This window comes from Salvelinus alpinus, chromosome 8, assembly GCF_045679555.1.
Source record: "Salvelinus alpinus chromosome 8, SLU_Salpinus.1, whole genome shotgun sequence".
In the NCBI taxonomy this organism is placed as follows: Eukaryota; Metazoa; Chordata; class Actinopteri; order Salmoniformes; family Salmonidae; genus Salvelinus; species Salvelinus alpinus.
The window spans coordinates 40,949,838-40,965,179 of record NC_092093.1 but is presented as its reverse complement, the minus strand read 5'-3'; the positions used below and the strand labels follow the sequence as shown (position 1 = coordinate 40,965,179).

General features: G+C 43.2%; 1 protein-coding gene across 5 annotated transcripts in view; it reads left to right on the top strand.

The window, feature by feature from the left end:
• The window catches only part of LOC139583136 (serine/threonine-protein kinase MRCK beta-like), a 129,340-nt gene extending 123,683 nt beyond the window's left edge, over positions 1-5,657 (top strand). For 2 of the 5 annotated variants that reach the window (XM_071413919.1, XM_071413920.1), the window contains 3 exons: positions 154-262; positions 608-678; positions 3,992-5,657. In XM_071413919.1, the coding sequence (XP_071270020.1) occupies positions 154-262; positions 608-678; positions 3,992-4,084 (273 nt within the window). In that variant the 3' untranslated portion in view covers positions 4,085-5,657. The other 3 variants (XM_071413918.1, XM_071413916.1, XM_071413917.1) reach the window with 2 other exon arrangements.
• Positions 5,658-15,342: the final 9,685 nt, after the last annotated feature.

The window sequence follows — 15,342 nt, the reverse complement described above, 5'->3', positions numbered from 1 at the left end:
AATTAAAATAAAATAGAAAAACGTTTTCTGTTGTGTGTCCTAATGAGCATAAACCTGTTCACTCATATAGTAAGGTCCTTCTATACCAATGGCTGTATTTGTCATTATCTTACTGTCTTGTCTGTGTGTGTTGGCGACTGCGTTGTGGCACAGAGTGTGATGCATTCTTCTCAGGACGACCCGGCCAAGGATAAGCCCCGCCCGCTATCCAGTATCTCCCGGCAACAGAGGAGCAAGACCCACATCACCCGCACGGCCTCTGGTGAGAGGATCCCAAGCACACGCACCTTCCACATGTGAACACATACAACACATAATGCATACATTTCAACACACACACTAGTAAATCCATTCTCTCTCTCTGTCATTGATGCTCTATGTCTGTGTTGTGTGTGTGTCTCGGGGTGTGTGTGTCTCGGGGTGTGTGTGTGTGTGTGTGTGTCGGGTGTGTGTGTGTGTGTCGGGGGTGTGTGTGTGTGTGTGTCTCGGCGTGTGTGTCTGTGTGTGTCTCGGCGTGTGTGTGTGTGTGTGTGTCGGCGTGTGTGTGTGTCTCGGGGTGTGTGTGTGTCTCGGGGTGTGTGTGTGTGTGTGTCACTGTGTCATGAAGGAGGTGCAGACTTTGGAGGAGCAGGATCGTTGCGGAACATCTCCGACCCAGACGGGGACTTCGAGAGAGAGGTAAAGACCCCAGACACCGCACACACACACTGACTGTACATTAAATCACTCACACATTTACTCAATCTATGCCCCTCTCTTTTCCCTGTCCATCTCCCTCTCTATCCCACATTCTCTTTTACATTAAATGCAACTATCTTCCTGGGTATGATAACACATTCTGTTACATTAAATTCAAATATCTTCCTGGGTATGATAACACATTCTCTGTTACATTAAATTAAACTATCTTCCTGGGTATGATAACACATTCTCTGTTACATTAAATTAAACTATCTTCCTGGGTATGATGACACATTCTCTGTTACATTAAATTCAACTATCTTCCTGGGTATGATAACACATTCTGTTACATTAAATTCAACTATCTTCCTGGGTATGATAACACATTTTGTTACATTAAATTCAACTATCTTCCTGGGTATGATAACACATTCTCTGTTACATTAAATTCAACTATCTTCCTGGGTATGATAACACATTCTCTGTTACATTAAATTCAACTATCTTCCTGGGTATGATTACACATTCTCTGACATTGCCAAAGCAAACATTAATCATTCATATTTCAGTTTGTATTGTTAAAGGCATCAGTATATGGAACTTTTGTCTATTGGAATGCTTTTAAGCCAAAAGGGGTCCCCTAAATGGACAGAAATATTGTCCAGAAATTACCTAATTTGATAGGAAAATGATACACCTCTCCACACTGATGAGCAAAAGCATATAATATATATTGTGGATAGTCCGATTAATATAATAGTTTAAAACGTTTACAACAATTTCCCTAATAATCCTGTTTACATGGACACATCAGGCGACTGATGGGAATTTTGATGAATGCAGAAAATCACTAATCAAAATAAACGTTCTACCACAGTGATCATGTTCATTGCAGTTCTTGACACAAACCGGTGTGCCTTGCACCTACTACCATACCCCCTTCAAAGGCACTTGCATCTTTTGTCTTGCCTACTCACCCTCTGAATGGCACACATACACAATCCATGTCTGGATTATCTCAAGGCTTGAAAACCCTTCTTTAACCCTTCTCCTCCCCCTTCATCTACACTGATTGAAGTGGATTTAATAAGGGATCATATCTTTCACCTGTAGTCACCTGGTCAATCTATGTCTTGGAAAGAGCAGGCGTCCTTCATGTTTTGTTCACTCGGTGTGTAAAGTTTGTATGTGAAAACTATTTCTAAGATGTATAATTTCGGTTTTTCCGAACTGGTGTATAAGCGGGAGGCTTGCACGTGTGCAGATCAAATACACAGCTGGGGAACGCCAATTTAAGCTGTTAACTTGTCCTAATAATTAAATCAAATCAAAGTGTATTTGTCACGTGCGCTGAATACAACAGACCTTAGAGTGAAATACTTACAGGCTCTAACCAATAGTGCAAAAAAGGTGTTAGGTGAACAATAGGTAAGTAAAGAAATAAAACAACAGTAAAAAGACAGGCTATATACAGTAGCGAGGCTATATAAGTAGCGAGGCTACATACAGACACCGGTTAGTCAGGCTGATTGAGGTAGTATGTACATGTAGATATGGTTAAAGTGACTAAGCATATATGATGAACAGAGAGTAGCAGTAGCGTAAAAGAGGGGTTGGCTATATAAGTAGCGAGGCTACATACAGACACCGGTTAGTCAGGCTGATTGAGGTAGTATGTACATGTAGATATGGTTAAAGTGACTAAGCATATATGATGAACAGAGAGTAGCAGTAGCGTAAAAGAGGGGTTGGCGATGGGTGGTGGGACACAATGCAGATAGCCCGGTTAGCCACTGTGCGGGAGCACTGGTTGGTCGGCCCAATTGAGGTAGTATGTACAAAAAAACACATAATAGCACAATTGGTTGGGCGCCTGTAAAACTGCTGCCATTTCTTCCGGCGCCATTTTAGACAATTAGAACGATTTCTCAGAAAACCAGCTGTTTGAATCAGCAGTGTATGTGTATGTGGTATGTAGTGTATGTGGACACCTGCTGGTCGAACCTCTCATTCCAAAATCATGGGCATTAATATGGAGTTGGTCCCCCCTTTGCTGCTATAACAGCCTCCACTCTTCTGGGAAGGCTTTCCACTAGATGTTGGAACATTACTGCGGGGACTTGCTTCCATTCAGCCAAAAGAGCATTAGTGAGGTCGGACACTGATGTTGTGCGATTAGGGCTGGTTTGCAGTCGGCGTTCCATTTCATCCCAAAGGTGTTTGATGGGGTCGAGGTCAGGGCTGTACAGGCCACTGATCTCGCCAAACGATTTCTGTATGGACCTGGCTTTGTGCACGGGGGCATTGTCTTGCTGAAACAGGAAAGGGTCTTCCCCAAACTGTTGCCACGAAGTTGGAAGCACATGTTGGAAAGGTGGAATCCTGTGACGTAGCCACGTTGAAAGTCACTGAGACATTCTGCTGCCAATGTTTGTCTATGAAGATTGCATGGCTGTGTGCTGGATCTTATACACCTGTCAGAAACAGTGTCCACATAGTGTAAGTAGAGTAGGTGTTTACATTACTATTTCCTTGCTCTAACTACTGCCATAATCAGCTTAATATTGAATTATGAGTGTGCATGTAAACATACTCGCTGTTTTCACATGCTAATGTTTTTGCATTTGTGGCACAAATCCCATTCAAGTCATGAAACCAATATTAGCCTTTTTCGCACGTCATGTCCAGATAATCCGAAAGTATCTCAATTTGATTGTAAAACTCAACAAAATCACTTGTAGACGTGATGTACGAAAAATGCTAATATCGGTCCCATGACTTCGGGAATGGGATTTGAGCCACAAATGCCAGAGAAACTAAACCAAAGCATGGATTGAAGTCATACCTTGTCCATAGACTGCTTACAGGGTAAGGAAACCAATATGTAATTTGGGTGAACTATCCCTTTAACTTCGATAATCCATCTTTACCATAAACACCCTCTCTCTCTTCCCTCAGCCGGACTGGGACTCCACCCCCTCCAACAGGCCCAACTCTCCCCACCGCAGCCATCTTTACCATAAACACTCTCTCTCTCTTCCCTCAGCCGGACTGGGACTCCACCCCCTCCAACAGCCCCAACTCTCCCCACCGCAGCCATCTTTACCATAAACACCCTCTCTCTCTTCCCTCAGCCGGACTGGGACTCCACCCCCTCCAACAGCCCCAACTCTCCCCACCGCAGCCATCTTTACCATAAACACTCTCTCTCTCTTCCCTCAGCCGGACTGGGACTCCACCCCCTCCAACAGCCCCAACTCTCCCCACTGCAGCCATCTTTACCATAAACACTCTCTCTCTCTTCCCTCAGCCGGACTGGGACTCCACGCCCTCCAACAGCCCCAACTCTCCCCACCGCAGCCAGCTAACGCTGGATGGCCTGGAACACGCCCTGGACGGCTGAGGACCCCACCACCTTACACACACACACATAATATGTGCTTAATCATTCGACGCACCTACATTCAACTAACGTGCATTGTTTTTAGAACTTGTGTATCACTGCAAAAGTGCCAACAACAGACTGTGTCCCAGCCCCCCCCCACCCTGATTTTTGATGAACGTTTATCGTTTTGGTCCCCCCCCCCATTCTTACTTGTCTTCTTTCCTCTCTTCCTTTTCACTTTGTAAAGGGAGGATGCCACCAGGTACACCCCACAGCACTACTAGCAATCCTGTGCTGACACCTCCCCCCAACACACACACACACACCTCTCCAGTTCCCTGTTGGAGGAGACACCCATTGTCCTATGAGTTTTTAGGGGTTATTGATACTTAGTTGAGGTTATTGATACATAGATTCATGCGATGAACTGAATTAAAAACCCAGATCAATGAGGATAGGACACTCGCAGGGGGAAAAAAAGCATTCATAATGAACGATCCTAATCATAGGTATATGTTTGTGTTTCTAAACAAAGATTAGAGGAAAAAAAGAAAAGAGTGAAGGATAACTTTTTGTTTTTAAACTGTATAGTGTGGGGTACACACAACTGAACAGTGAAAGAAAGGGCGACTTTCTTCAAAGGGACCATAACCCCCCCCCCCCCACACATTCCAGCCCCTGCCATACTGGCGTTGTAACCCTTATCGAGCTGTTCCCGGACAAGTGGCCATTCATTTGAGAGCAGTACCTACCCAGGGGACGAGCTGCCACTCAACAGACTGCAGGGGTTTTACTGTGAAGCTAAACCAGTGGGTCTTTATATCGTGAATTGTTTTTAACTTAGATATTTTGCCATAAAAGTATAGTTGGCAAAACCAATGTGCCATAGCCACATAATCTTGAGACTAAGACTTGGTGGGAATCTGAACAGCGAAAAAGGACCACAACTCATAGGATTAGTAAGTGTTCTCACAAGCTGCTGCTGTCGTTTGCTATGTTTTATATAAGTATGTGTGTGTGAAGAGCCGCTCACCATAGAGAGAGAACCTCCTGGACAAGGCCCTTCATTTTTAACCGTTCAATCATGAGTGAGAAGCATTAGCCTAGTTAAATGAAATAAAAATAGCGGAGGTGTAGTCATAGCGCCGTACCGCCACAAGGGGGCATGTTTCATTGTACAGTAAGAAGCGTGAGATGCTGTACAGGCATGTGTTGCATATCCAGTTTAAGCACTAGTGTGCCTTCAGTGCCATTTTCTTTTTTTGTCTTGCAGCACCACATTTGGATCAATTACTGAAGTGACTTTAACTCTGCAGGCCATCGGTGGGAGGGGGGGGGGTTTCAGAAACACTGTATTAAACTTGCACATGTTTTAATCCCAGGAAAATCCTCTTTGATTTTGTCAGTGATCTTTGTTTTTGTTTAGTTTTTTTCTTCCTGGTCTTTTCAGCTCTCTGAAAATGTGACTTTTTTTCTCTTCGAAACACTACTACTTTTTTCCCTCTTAAATCACTAGTTGAAATCTTTGTAATTATTGAATTGTTAGCAACAAACATTTGAACATAAAATAAAATAGTATCTGTTGTGCTTTGCTTGTCTCTGTGTGCGCTGTCTTTTCTATACTGTATCTATTATATATGGATTATTTCATGCATTTTCATCACCTCAAAACACAACTTTAGTGCTATGAATTTATTACATTTTTTAAATTGTTTCATGAAAAATATGTCTAGAAAATAATTAATGAAACAAACAAATGAATGGTGAAAAGTTCATCAGAAGTACAGTTGAAGCCGAAGTTTACATAAACTTAGGTTGGAGTCATTAAAACTAGTTTTTCAACCACTCCACAAATTTCTTGTTAACAAACTATTGTTTTGACAAGTCGGTTAGGACATCTACTTTGTGCATGACACAAGTCATTTTTCAAAAAAAAATTCCAGAAATGTATGGCTTTAGAAGCTTCTGTTAGGCTAATTGACATAATTTGAGTCAATTGGAGGTGTACCTGTGGATGTATTTCAAGGCCTACCTTCAAACTCAGTGCCTATTTGCTTGACATCATAGGAAAATCAAAAGAAATCAGCCAAGACCACAGAAAAAAAATTGTAGACCTCCCCAAGTCTGGTTCATCCTTGGGAGCAATTTCTAAACTCCTGAAGGTACCACGTTCATCTGTACAAACAATAGTACGCTAGTATAAACACCACGCAGCCGTCACACCACTCAGGAAGGAGACGCATTCTGTCTCCTAGAGATGAACGTACTTTGGTGCGAAAAGTGAAAATCAATCCCGGAACACCAGCAAAGGACCTTGTGAAGATGCTGGAGGAAACAGGTACAAAATTATCTATATCCACAGTAAAAACGAGTCCTATATCGACATATGACCTGAAAGGCCGCTCAGCAAGGAAGAAGCCACTGCTCCAAAACCACAATAAAAAAGCAAGACTACGGTTTGCAACTGCACATTGGGACAAAGATCATACTTTTTGGAGAAATGTCCTCTGGTCTGATGAAACAAAAATAGAATTGTTTGGTCATAATGACCATTGTTATGTTTGGAGGAAAAAAGGGGACGCTTGCAAGCCGAAGAACACCATCCCAACCGTGAAGCACGGGGTTGGCAACATCGTGTTGTGGGGGTGCTTTGCTGCAGGAGGGACTGGTGCACTTCACATAATTGATGGCATCATGAGGGAGGAAAATGATGTGGATATATTGAAGCAACATCTCAAGACATCAGTCAGGAAGTTAAAGCTTGGTCGCAAATGGGTCTTCCAAATGGACAATGGCCCCAAGCATAATTCCAAAGTTGTGGCAAAATGGTTTTAGCCCTTTCTCCTGCGAAGATAAGACAGAAGAAAAATTATCAAACTGCTTTACCTTGCACTTATGCTTTGCCGGGTTTCATTAGTACCATTGCAGACTTCACGGCTAACCATTGAATTACATAGGATCTCCAGGATGCCAACACCCTTTCATGTCCTGTACTAGGACCATCCAGAGAAGGAAGTGCCAGATGCTTCATAATCGCCTGGAAGTAAAGCAGCACTGGAAGTTAAATGGAATACAACATGGAGAAGGGTGGAGGAAAAATCGCATTAAAACACGATTTATATATATTTTCGGAAGGGCTATGGTCACCATTAAATGAATACATTAAATACAGTGGGGCAAAAAAGTATTTAGTCAGCCACCAATTGTGCAAGTTCTCCCACTTAAAAAGATGAGAGAGGCCTGTAATTTTCATCATAGGTACACTTCAACTATGACAGACAAAACAATAAAAAAAAATCCAGAAAATCACATTGTAGGATTTTTTATGAATTTTTTTGCAAATTATGGTGGAAGATAAGTATTTGGTCACCTACAAACAAGCAAGATTTCTGGCTCTCACAGACCTGTAACTTCTTCTTTAAGAGGCTCCTCTGTCCTCCACTCGTTACCTGTATTAATGGCACCTGTTTGAACTTGTTATCAGTATAAAAGACACCTGTCCACAACCTCAAACAGTCACACTCCAAACTCCACTATGGTCAAGACCAAAGAGCTGTCAAAGGACACCAGAAACAAAATTGTAGACCTGCACCAGGCTGGGAAGACTGAATCTGCAATAGGTAAACAGCTTGGTTTGAAGAAATCAACTGTGGGAGCAATTATTAGGAAATGGAAGACATACAAGACCACTGACCGTCTGAAGACCGTCTGAAGTTTGCTAGAGAGTATTTGGATGATCCAGAAGAAGATTGGGAGAATGTCATATGGTCAGATGAAACCAAAATAGAACTTTTTGGTAAAAACTCAACTCGTCGTGTTTGGAGGACAAAGAATGCTGAGTTGCATCCAAAGAACACCATACCTACTGTGAAACATGGGGGTGGAAACATCATGCTTTGGGGCTGTTTTTCTGCAAAGGGACCAGGACAACTGATCCGTGTAAAGGAAAGAATGAATGGGGCCATGTATCGTGAGATTTTGAGTGAAAACCTCCTTCCATCAGCAAGGGCATTGAAGATGAAACGTGGCTGGGTCTTTCAGCATGACAATGATCCCAAACACACCGCCCGGGCAATGAAGGAGTGGCTTCGTAAGAAGCATTTCAAGGTCCTGGAGTGGCCTAGCCAGTCTCCAGATCTCAACCCCATAGAAGATCTTTGGAGGGAGTTGAAAGTCCGTGTTGCCCAGCAACAGCCCCAAAACATCACTGCTCTAGAGGAGATCTGCATGGAGGAATGGGCCAAAATACCAGCAACAGTGTGTGAAAACCTTGTTAAGACTTACAGAAAACGTTTGACCTCTGTCATTGACAACAAAGGGTATATAACAAAGTATTGAGATAAACTTTTGTTATTGACCAAATACTTATTTTCCACCATAATTTGCAAATAAATTCATAAAAAATCCTACAATGTGATTTTCTGGATTTTGTTTTCTCATTTTGTCTGTCATAGTTGAAGTGTACCTATGATGAAAATTACAGGCCTCTCTCATCTTTTTAAGTGGGAGAACTTGCACAATTGGTGGCTGACTAAATACTTTTTGCCCCACTGTATATACATCTTATGGTAGTGGGTAGCTATTTTATAGCTTTTTCACAGGTCCATTATTTTCTCATTTACATCTTTTGGCAACCCAATATTATTGGCAGCCCTGGTGTGAAGGGGAGGTTTGGCAGAGCAGACCGTTATATGACCCTAAACATTTTGATGTGCAGCTTGGAATTACAATTTAACAGAACCAGTGCTTCGAGCGGAACGAAAATCTCACATCTGTGATGTTGTTCGACAACACGTGGTTGTTTCCTCCTCTTCAGAGTGCACTGGTGCACAAGTGATACAATTGTGTCATTTGGCTTGATTGTGAGAAGGTCTTTCAAGTTTCGCACTGTACTTTCTGAAGGTTTGTATAAAAAATGAAGACTATTACATATCACTGGAGTAGCCTACAGGCAAACAATTTCATTTTTTCACGGATGCCCCTCACCTACTGAACGAACGGCTGAACACTCCACCACTGCTTTGTTCTCCCGTCAGGTCAGATAAATCATACAATTCAATGGCGCGCTTCAGGAGGAGTTTCTATCATTATTATGAACAACTCCCCATATGGGCAGGAGTGGGGTGGGATCAGAGGGTAGGAAAGGTATGACTGTTCCTATTGTTTTCTGCTGTGTTTTCTATATGTTTTGTTTAGGCCTATGTGATATGTGAGAAGTGCTACGATTTCCTCTTGTAGGACAAACGTGAATCAGAATTGTTTTCACTTTTCCTACATTACTTGTGGATCAATGACTGTCAACACAGTTACATGCAGTTTGACACTGAGGGGCGGCGGGTAGCCTGGCGGGTAGGAGCATTGAGCCAGTAACCGAAAGGTTGCTGTATCGAGTCCCTGAGCTGACAAGGTAAAAATGTGTCGTTCTGCCCTTGAGGAAGGCAAAGGCAGTTAATCCACTGTTCCCCGGGGCGCCGATGACATCGATGTCGATTAAGGCAGCCCCCCGCACCTCTCTGATTCAGACGGGTTGGGTTAAATTTGGAAGACACATTTCAGTTGTACAACTGACTAGGTATCCCCCTGAAGGAGAGGACGCATCAGTTGTCACAAAAGATTATGCATTTTTGGAAGGTAGAAAGAATTTGATAAGAGCTAAATAAATTGTGAACAACCAATTTGTCACGTTTTAATCGATTTTCTAACCGATGCATGCTCCATTTGGATCGGTTTGGGTTCTGCAGACCAAGGCACTTGCATCTTAAACATTTGAATAGGGAACCGATGCGAATAAGTGAATTGTTACATCCCTACTAAATATGTGCTGTAAAATTCACCATCTGCTGTAGAATTTGCACACTATACATAATGGGAAACACTATACTTTGAAACAACACCGTACATAATTAAAACCAACACTGTACTTTGAAACCCCTCTTGACATAATTCCTGTGTCTGCTGTGCTGATAGATGCCATCATATCATCGCAGAACGTTGCCCTGGTAGGTGGAGGGTCTGGAAGCATGTAGATGCTTTTGGCAAGGTCACTTTCAATGTCTCAGTCGGGATTCTCCCATTCCGACCCACTATTTCCTCAGCATGTCGCTTAATTAAGGCTAAAATAAAATTATTAGATTGCTTTAATAGTGGGTACTTTTGAGAAAAATGTAACGGTTACAGCAAAACTGAATGTCGACCTAAGTATTGAGCTTATTTACCGTTTTCAATAAACTGCCTAAGGTAACCAGTTGTACCTTGTGCTGGGCACTCGTCTCCACTGTCATCACCGTTGTTCTCCAGGGGCCAGACAATTTGTGCAAGTACAATCTAATGGAAAAACAGGAAACAAAATCAACTCTTGAGAATAGCTAGAATCAAAACAGTGGCTGATCTAGACTGAGGTAGTACAACATAACCTACATATGAAATCCTGCGACTAGTGATATTCAGCCGCCCAACAACCTTCCCGCTCGACCCCATCCCCTCCTCCCTTCTCCATCTCTGGAGACCTTCTCCCCTTCCTCACTTCCCTCATCAACTCATCCCTGACCACTGGCTGCATCCCCTCTGACTTCAAGATGACAAGGGTTGCTCCACTCCTGAAATTAAAAACTACACACTGGTATCCCTTCTTTATTTTCTTTCCAAAAGACTCTGACCAACTCTCTCGTTATCTCTCTCAGGATGATTTTCTTGATCCTAACCAGTCACGCTACAAGACGGCTCACTCAACTGAGAAGGCTCTCCTCTGTGTCACGGAGGATCTCTGTGCTGCTCTTCCTGCCGGGTAAGGAGTGCCCGCTCCAAGACCTCTCCATCACGGTTGCCAACTCCACGGTCGTTCTCTGCCAACATCAAAGCAGTTACTCACTCCTGCAGGTTCATACACTACAACATCCGTAGATTACGACTTTTCCTCCCACAGGAAGATACACAGGTCCTAATCCAAGCACTTGTCATCTGCCGTCTGGACTATTGCAACTCTCTGTTGGCTGGGCTCCCCACTTGTGCCATCCGACTCCTGCAAACTTGTTCAGAATGCCGCAGCCCGCCTGGTGTCCATCCTTCCCAAGTTCTCCCATGCCGCTACTCCGCACACTCTACTGGCTTCCAGTTGGAACTCGCCGACGCTCTAAGACCCTGGTGCTTGCCTATTGAGCAGAAAGGGGAACTACCCCTCCCTACCGTCAGACAATCGGCAAAGAGACGTGTTCTCAACTACCATAGTCTTTGTTGTCTGTCAACTCATGTGGTGAAGCCACAGAACAGCAACCGGACATTGGACACCACGACGAAACAAAGGCTACATTTACGTGTTCTCAAGATCCACACAACAGGATAAAGTCAATCTAATGACACATTGACTCAATAAATATTGTGTTCATAGAATAACAACAATGTACAATTATAATATGCACACCAGGTGAATGGTCTTGCAGGTCCACTGTGGCTATTTCTGCTGCTATCTCGTTTTTGTTTTTCTTGTGTAGCTTCTTAATCATTGTACCTAAACTGTATGTGTAAACATGTATACGCAGGGCCCAGCTGTAAAAGAGACCTTGGTCTCAGTCTGTGTTCCTTGTTGAAATAAAGGTAGAATAATAATAAATAGCATAATTCAACTGCGGTCGCAGATAAATATAAGTTCACCCAAATTCTTCAAACTCTTTACCTACTCATGTTCAACTGAAAATCATTCTGCAGTCTGTTCGTTATTGTGGAGAGGATGTTGCGTGTCACCCCTTCAACAGCAGTATCCGCTATAAGTGGAGACAAGCTGTGGATTACATGACAGGCTATTTAATTACATACCTAATATTGGCTAATACTCTGTAAAAGAAATAATGAAAGGGAACGACTGCAAGTACACAGAGCACAGGAGGCTGCTGAGGGGAGGACGGCTCACAATAATGGCTGCTACGCAGTCAATGGAATGGCATCAAACACATGGAAACCATGTTTGATGTATTTGATACCATTCCACCAATTCCAATCCAGCCATTACCACGAACCAGTCCTTCCCAATTAAGGCGCCAGCAACCTCCTGTGATACACAGGTACATATTTGCGGAAGAAGGTGCTCTTCGGGGTTGGTTGATTGGTCATCAAAACAAGGTGGACCATGGCATTCTTAATTTTTTATTAAAATGTCTTTATTGTGACTGCATGAGCAATAGAACAAAATCTTAAAATCTTAAAAACTGTAAAATGTTTATTAGATGGCAGCAGACAATGGTCTTGTTTGCTGCCATCTAATGGGCTTTTTACACATTGCCCTCATTGCTTTTATCATTTCATTATTCCTTGACAAAGACCAATGGAGGTGATTATATGAGGGTACCAGAACAATTGTCAGGTTTTACCTTCAAGTCAGAACTTAAGCCACTCAACTTTCAGTGCCTTGTAAAAAGATATCAATGCCAACTCCTGTTCTTCCACACTGTCTCGGAGGTCCATGGATAACTTTAAGGCACCAAACCCTGGTGACTGATTTTGCAATATAAAATCCATCCAAATATACCATAGAGCTAAACGATCTGGTTTATAATGCCTGATATACCAAGGCTTTTAGCCTATCAGAATCGAGGATGCAAACTACCCAGTTTATAATAATAAGTAGAACATATACCCTTGACAGGATTGACTGAAGCCCCTTGCTGTTCCTCGTCCACACTTGCCCCGCGTGATGTAGATGGTGATGGTAACAGATCAAGAGCTGGCACTGCGTCCTCGCGATTATATTTTGCAGTACTTAAATAATAAAGAAATCATAATCATAAATAATAAAGAAATCAGTGCCACAAATTTTGGAACACAAGACTGAAAAGAGACTGTGGGTCACAATTGTCCGTGTGAGGTCTGCAGTGATTCAAAGCTTATTATTGAGATAGCATTTAGACATCTTTGTGGGGACTAACATGTCCTCACAGAAATGAATGTATGCAGTCACTGTTGACACTTACTCATCAAGAGTATGCTGCTAGCAGTGGAACCGGGAGGGCTAGGAAACAGAAACTAGGAGCACGGGAAAAAACCACGCTGGTAGGCTCGACGAAACAAGATGAACTGGCAACAGACAAACAGAGAACACAGGTATAAATGCACTGGGGATAATGGGGAAGATGGGTGACACCTGGAGGGGGGTGGAGACAAGCATAAGACAGGTGAAACAGACCAGGGTGTGACACGTGTCAAAAAGTGTTAAACAAATCAAAATAGATTTTAGATTCTTCAAAGTAGCCACCCTTTGCATTGATGACAGCTTTCCACTTTATTGGCATTCTCTCAACCAGCTTCACATGGAATGCTTTTCCAACAGTCTTGAAGGAGTTCCAACATATGCTGAGCCCTTGTTGGCTGCTTTTCCTTCACTCTGCGGTCCAACTCATCCCAAACCATCTCAATTGGGTTGAGGTCGGGTGATTGTGGAGACCAGGTCATCTGATGCAGAACTCCATCCCTCTCCTTCTTTGTCAAATAGCCCTCACACAGCCTGGAGGTGTGTTGGGTCATTGTCCTGTTGAAAAACAAAATGAAAGTCCCACTAAATGCAAACCAGATGGGATGGCGTATCGCTGCAGAATGCAGTGATAGCCATGCTGGTTAAGTGTGCCTTGAATTCTAAATAAATCACTGACAGTGTCACCAGTAAAACACCATCGCACCTCCTCCTTCATGCTTCACGGTGGGAACTACACATGCAGAGATCATCCATTTATCTACTCTGCGTCTCACAAAAACACAGCGGTTGAAACCAAAAATCTAAAATTTGGACCAAAGGAAAGATTTCCAACGGTCTAAAGTCCATTGCTCGTGTTTTTTGGCCCAAGCTAGTCTCTTCTTATTGGTGTCCTTTGATAGTGATTTCTTTGTAGCAATTCAACCATGAACTCCTGATTCACGCTGTCTCCTCTGAACAGTTGATGTTGACATGTGTCTGTTACTTGAACTCTGTGAAGCATTTATTTGGACTGCAATTTCTGAGGCTCCAGTCGTTACTCCTAATGAACTTATCCTCCACAACAGAGGTTTCTCTGGGTTTCCTTTCCTGTGGCGGTCCTCATGAGAGCCAGTTTCATCATAACGCTTGATGGTTTTTGCGACTGCACTTGAAGAAAGACATTATCTAGGAGACAGAACGTGTCTCCTTCCTGAGCAGCGGGACGGCTGCGTGGTCCCATGGTGTTTATACCACCGTACTATTGTTTGTACAGATGAACGTGGTACCTTCAGGAGTTTAGAAATTGCTCCCAAGGATGAACCAGACTTGGGGGGGGTCTACAATTTGTCTTCTGAGGTCTTGGCTGATTTCTTTAGATTTTCCCATGATGTCAAGCAAAGAGGCACTGAATCTGAAGGTAGGCCTTGAAATACATCCATAGGTACACCTCCAATTGACTCAAATAATGTCAATTAGCCTATCAGAAGCTTCTAAAGCTATGACATAATTTTCTGGAATTTTCCAAGCTGTTTAAAGGCACAGTCAACTTAGTGTATGTAACTTCTGACCCACTGGAATTGTGAAACAGTGAATTATAAGTGAAATAATCTGTCTGTAAACAATAGTTGGAAAAATTACTTGTGTCATGCACAAAGTAGATGTCCTAACCGACTTGCCAAAACTATAGTTTGTTAACAAGAAATTTGTGGAGTGGTTGAAAAATGACTCCAACCTAAGTGTATGTAAACTTCCGACTGTATATTTCATGTCGGTACACTACTCTTGTTTCTTGTTTTGTTCCATGTTCATTTATTAATTAAATTCACTCCCTGTTCTTGCTTCCCGTTTATTAGAGTCGACGTTACAGAATAACGCTTCACCAAAGGGAAGCAACAGGGATTTATTTTTTAATTTTTTTTACTGGAGACGTCGGGTCCATGGGCCGCTGCTGAAGCAACCGGGGATGCCTCAGCTGGCTTGATAGGTTCACAAGCCTCGGTTGGCTCATCAGGCTTCCATTGTCGAAGCTACCGGGGATGCCTCAGCCGGCTCATCAGGCTTCCATGCCTCAGCCAGCTCGTCAGGCTCCCGTGCCTCAGCCGGCTCGTCAGGCTCCTGTGCCTCAGCTGGTTCTACAGGTTCCCGCGCCTTAGCAGAGGTGACCGGCCCGCTTCTGGTCCCCGGGACCGTCCCTCTGGTCAGTGTCCTGCGGCTGGAGCCGCGAGTCAGATTGGGGGTACTGTCAAGTCTACTCAAGTCTACTGGCACTCATTGTCGCCAGTTTTTGGATTATTATGCACACCTGCCACCATCGTTACGCACACCTGCACCTCATGAG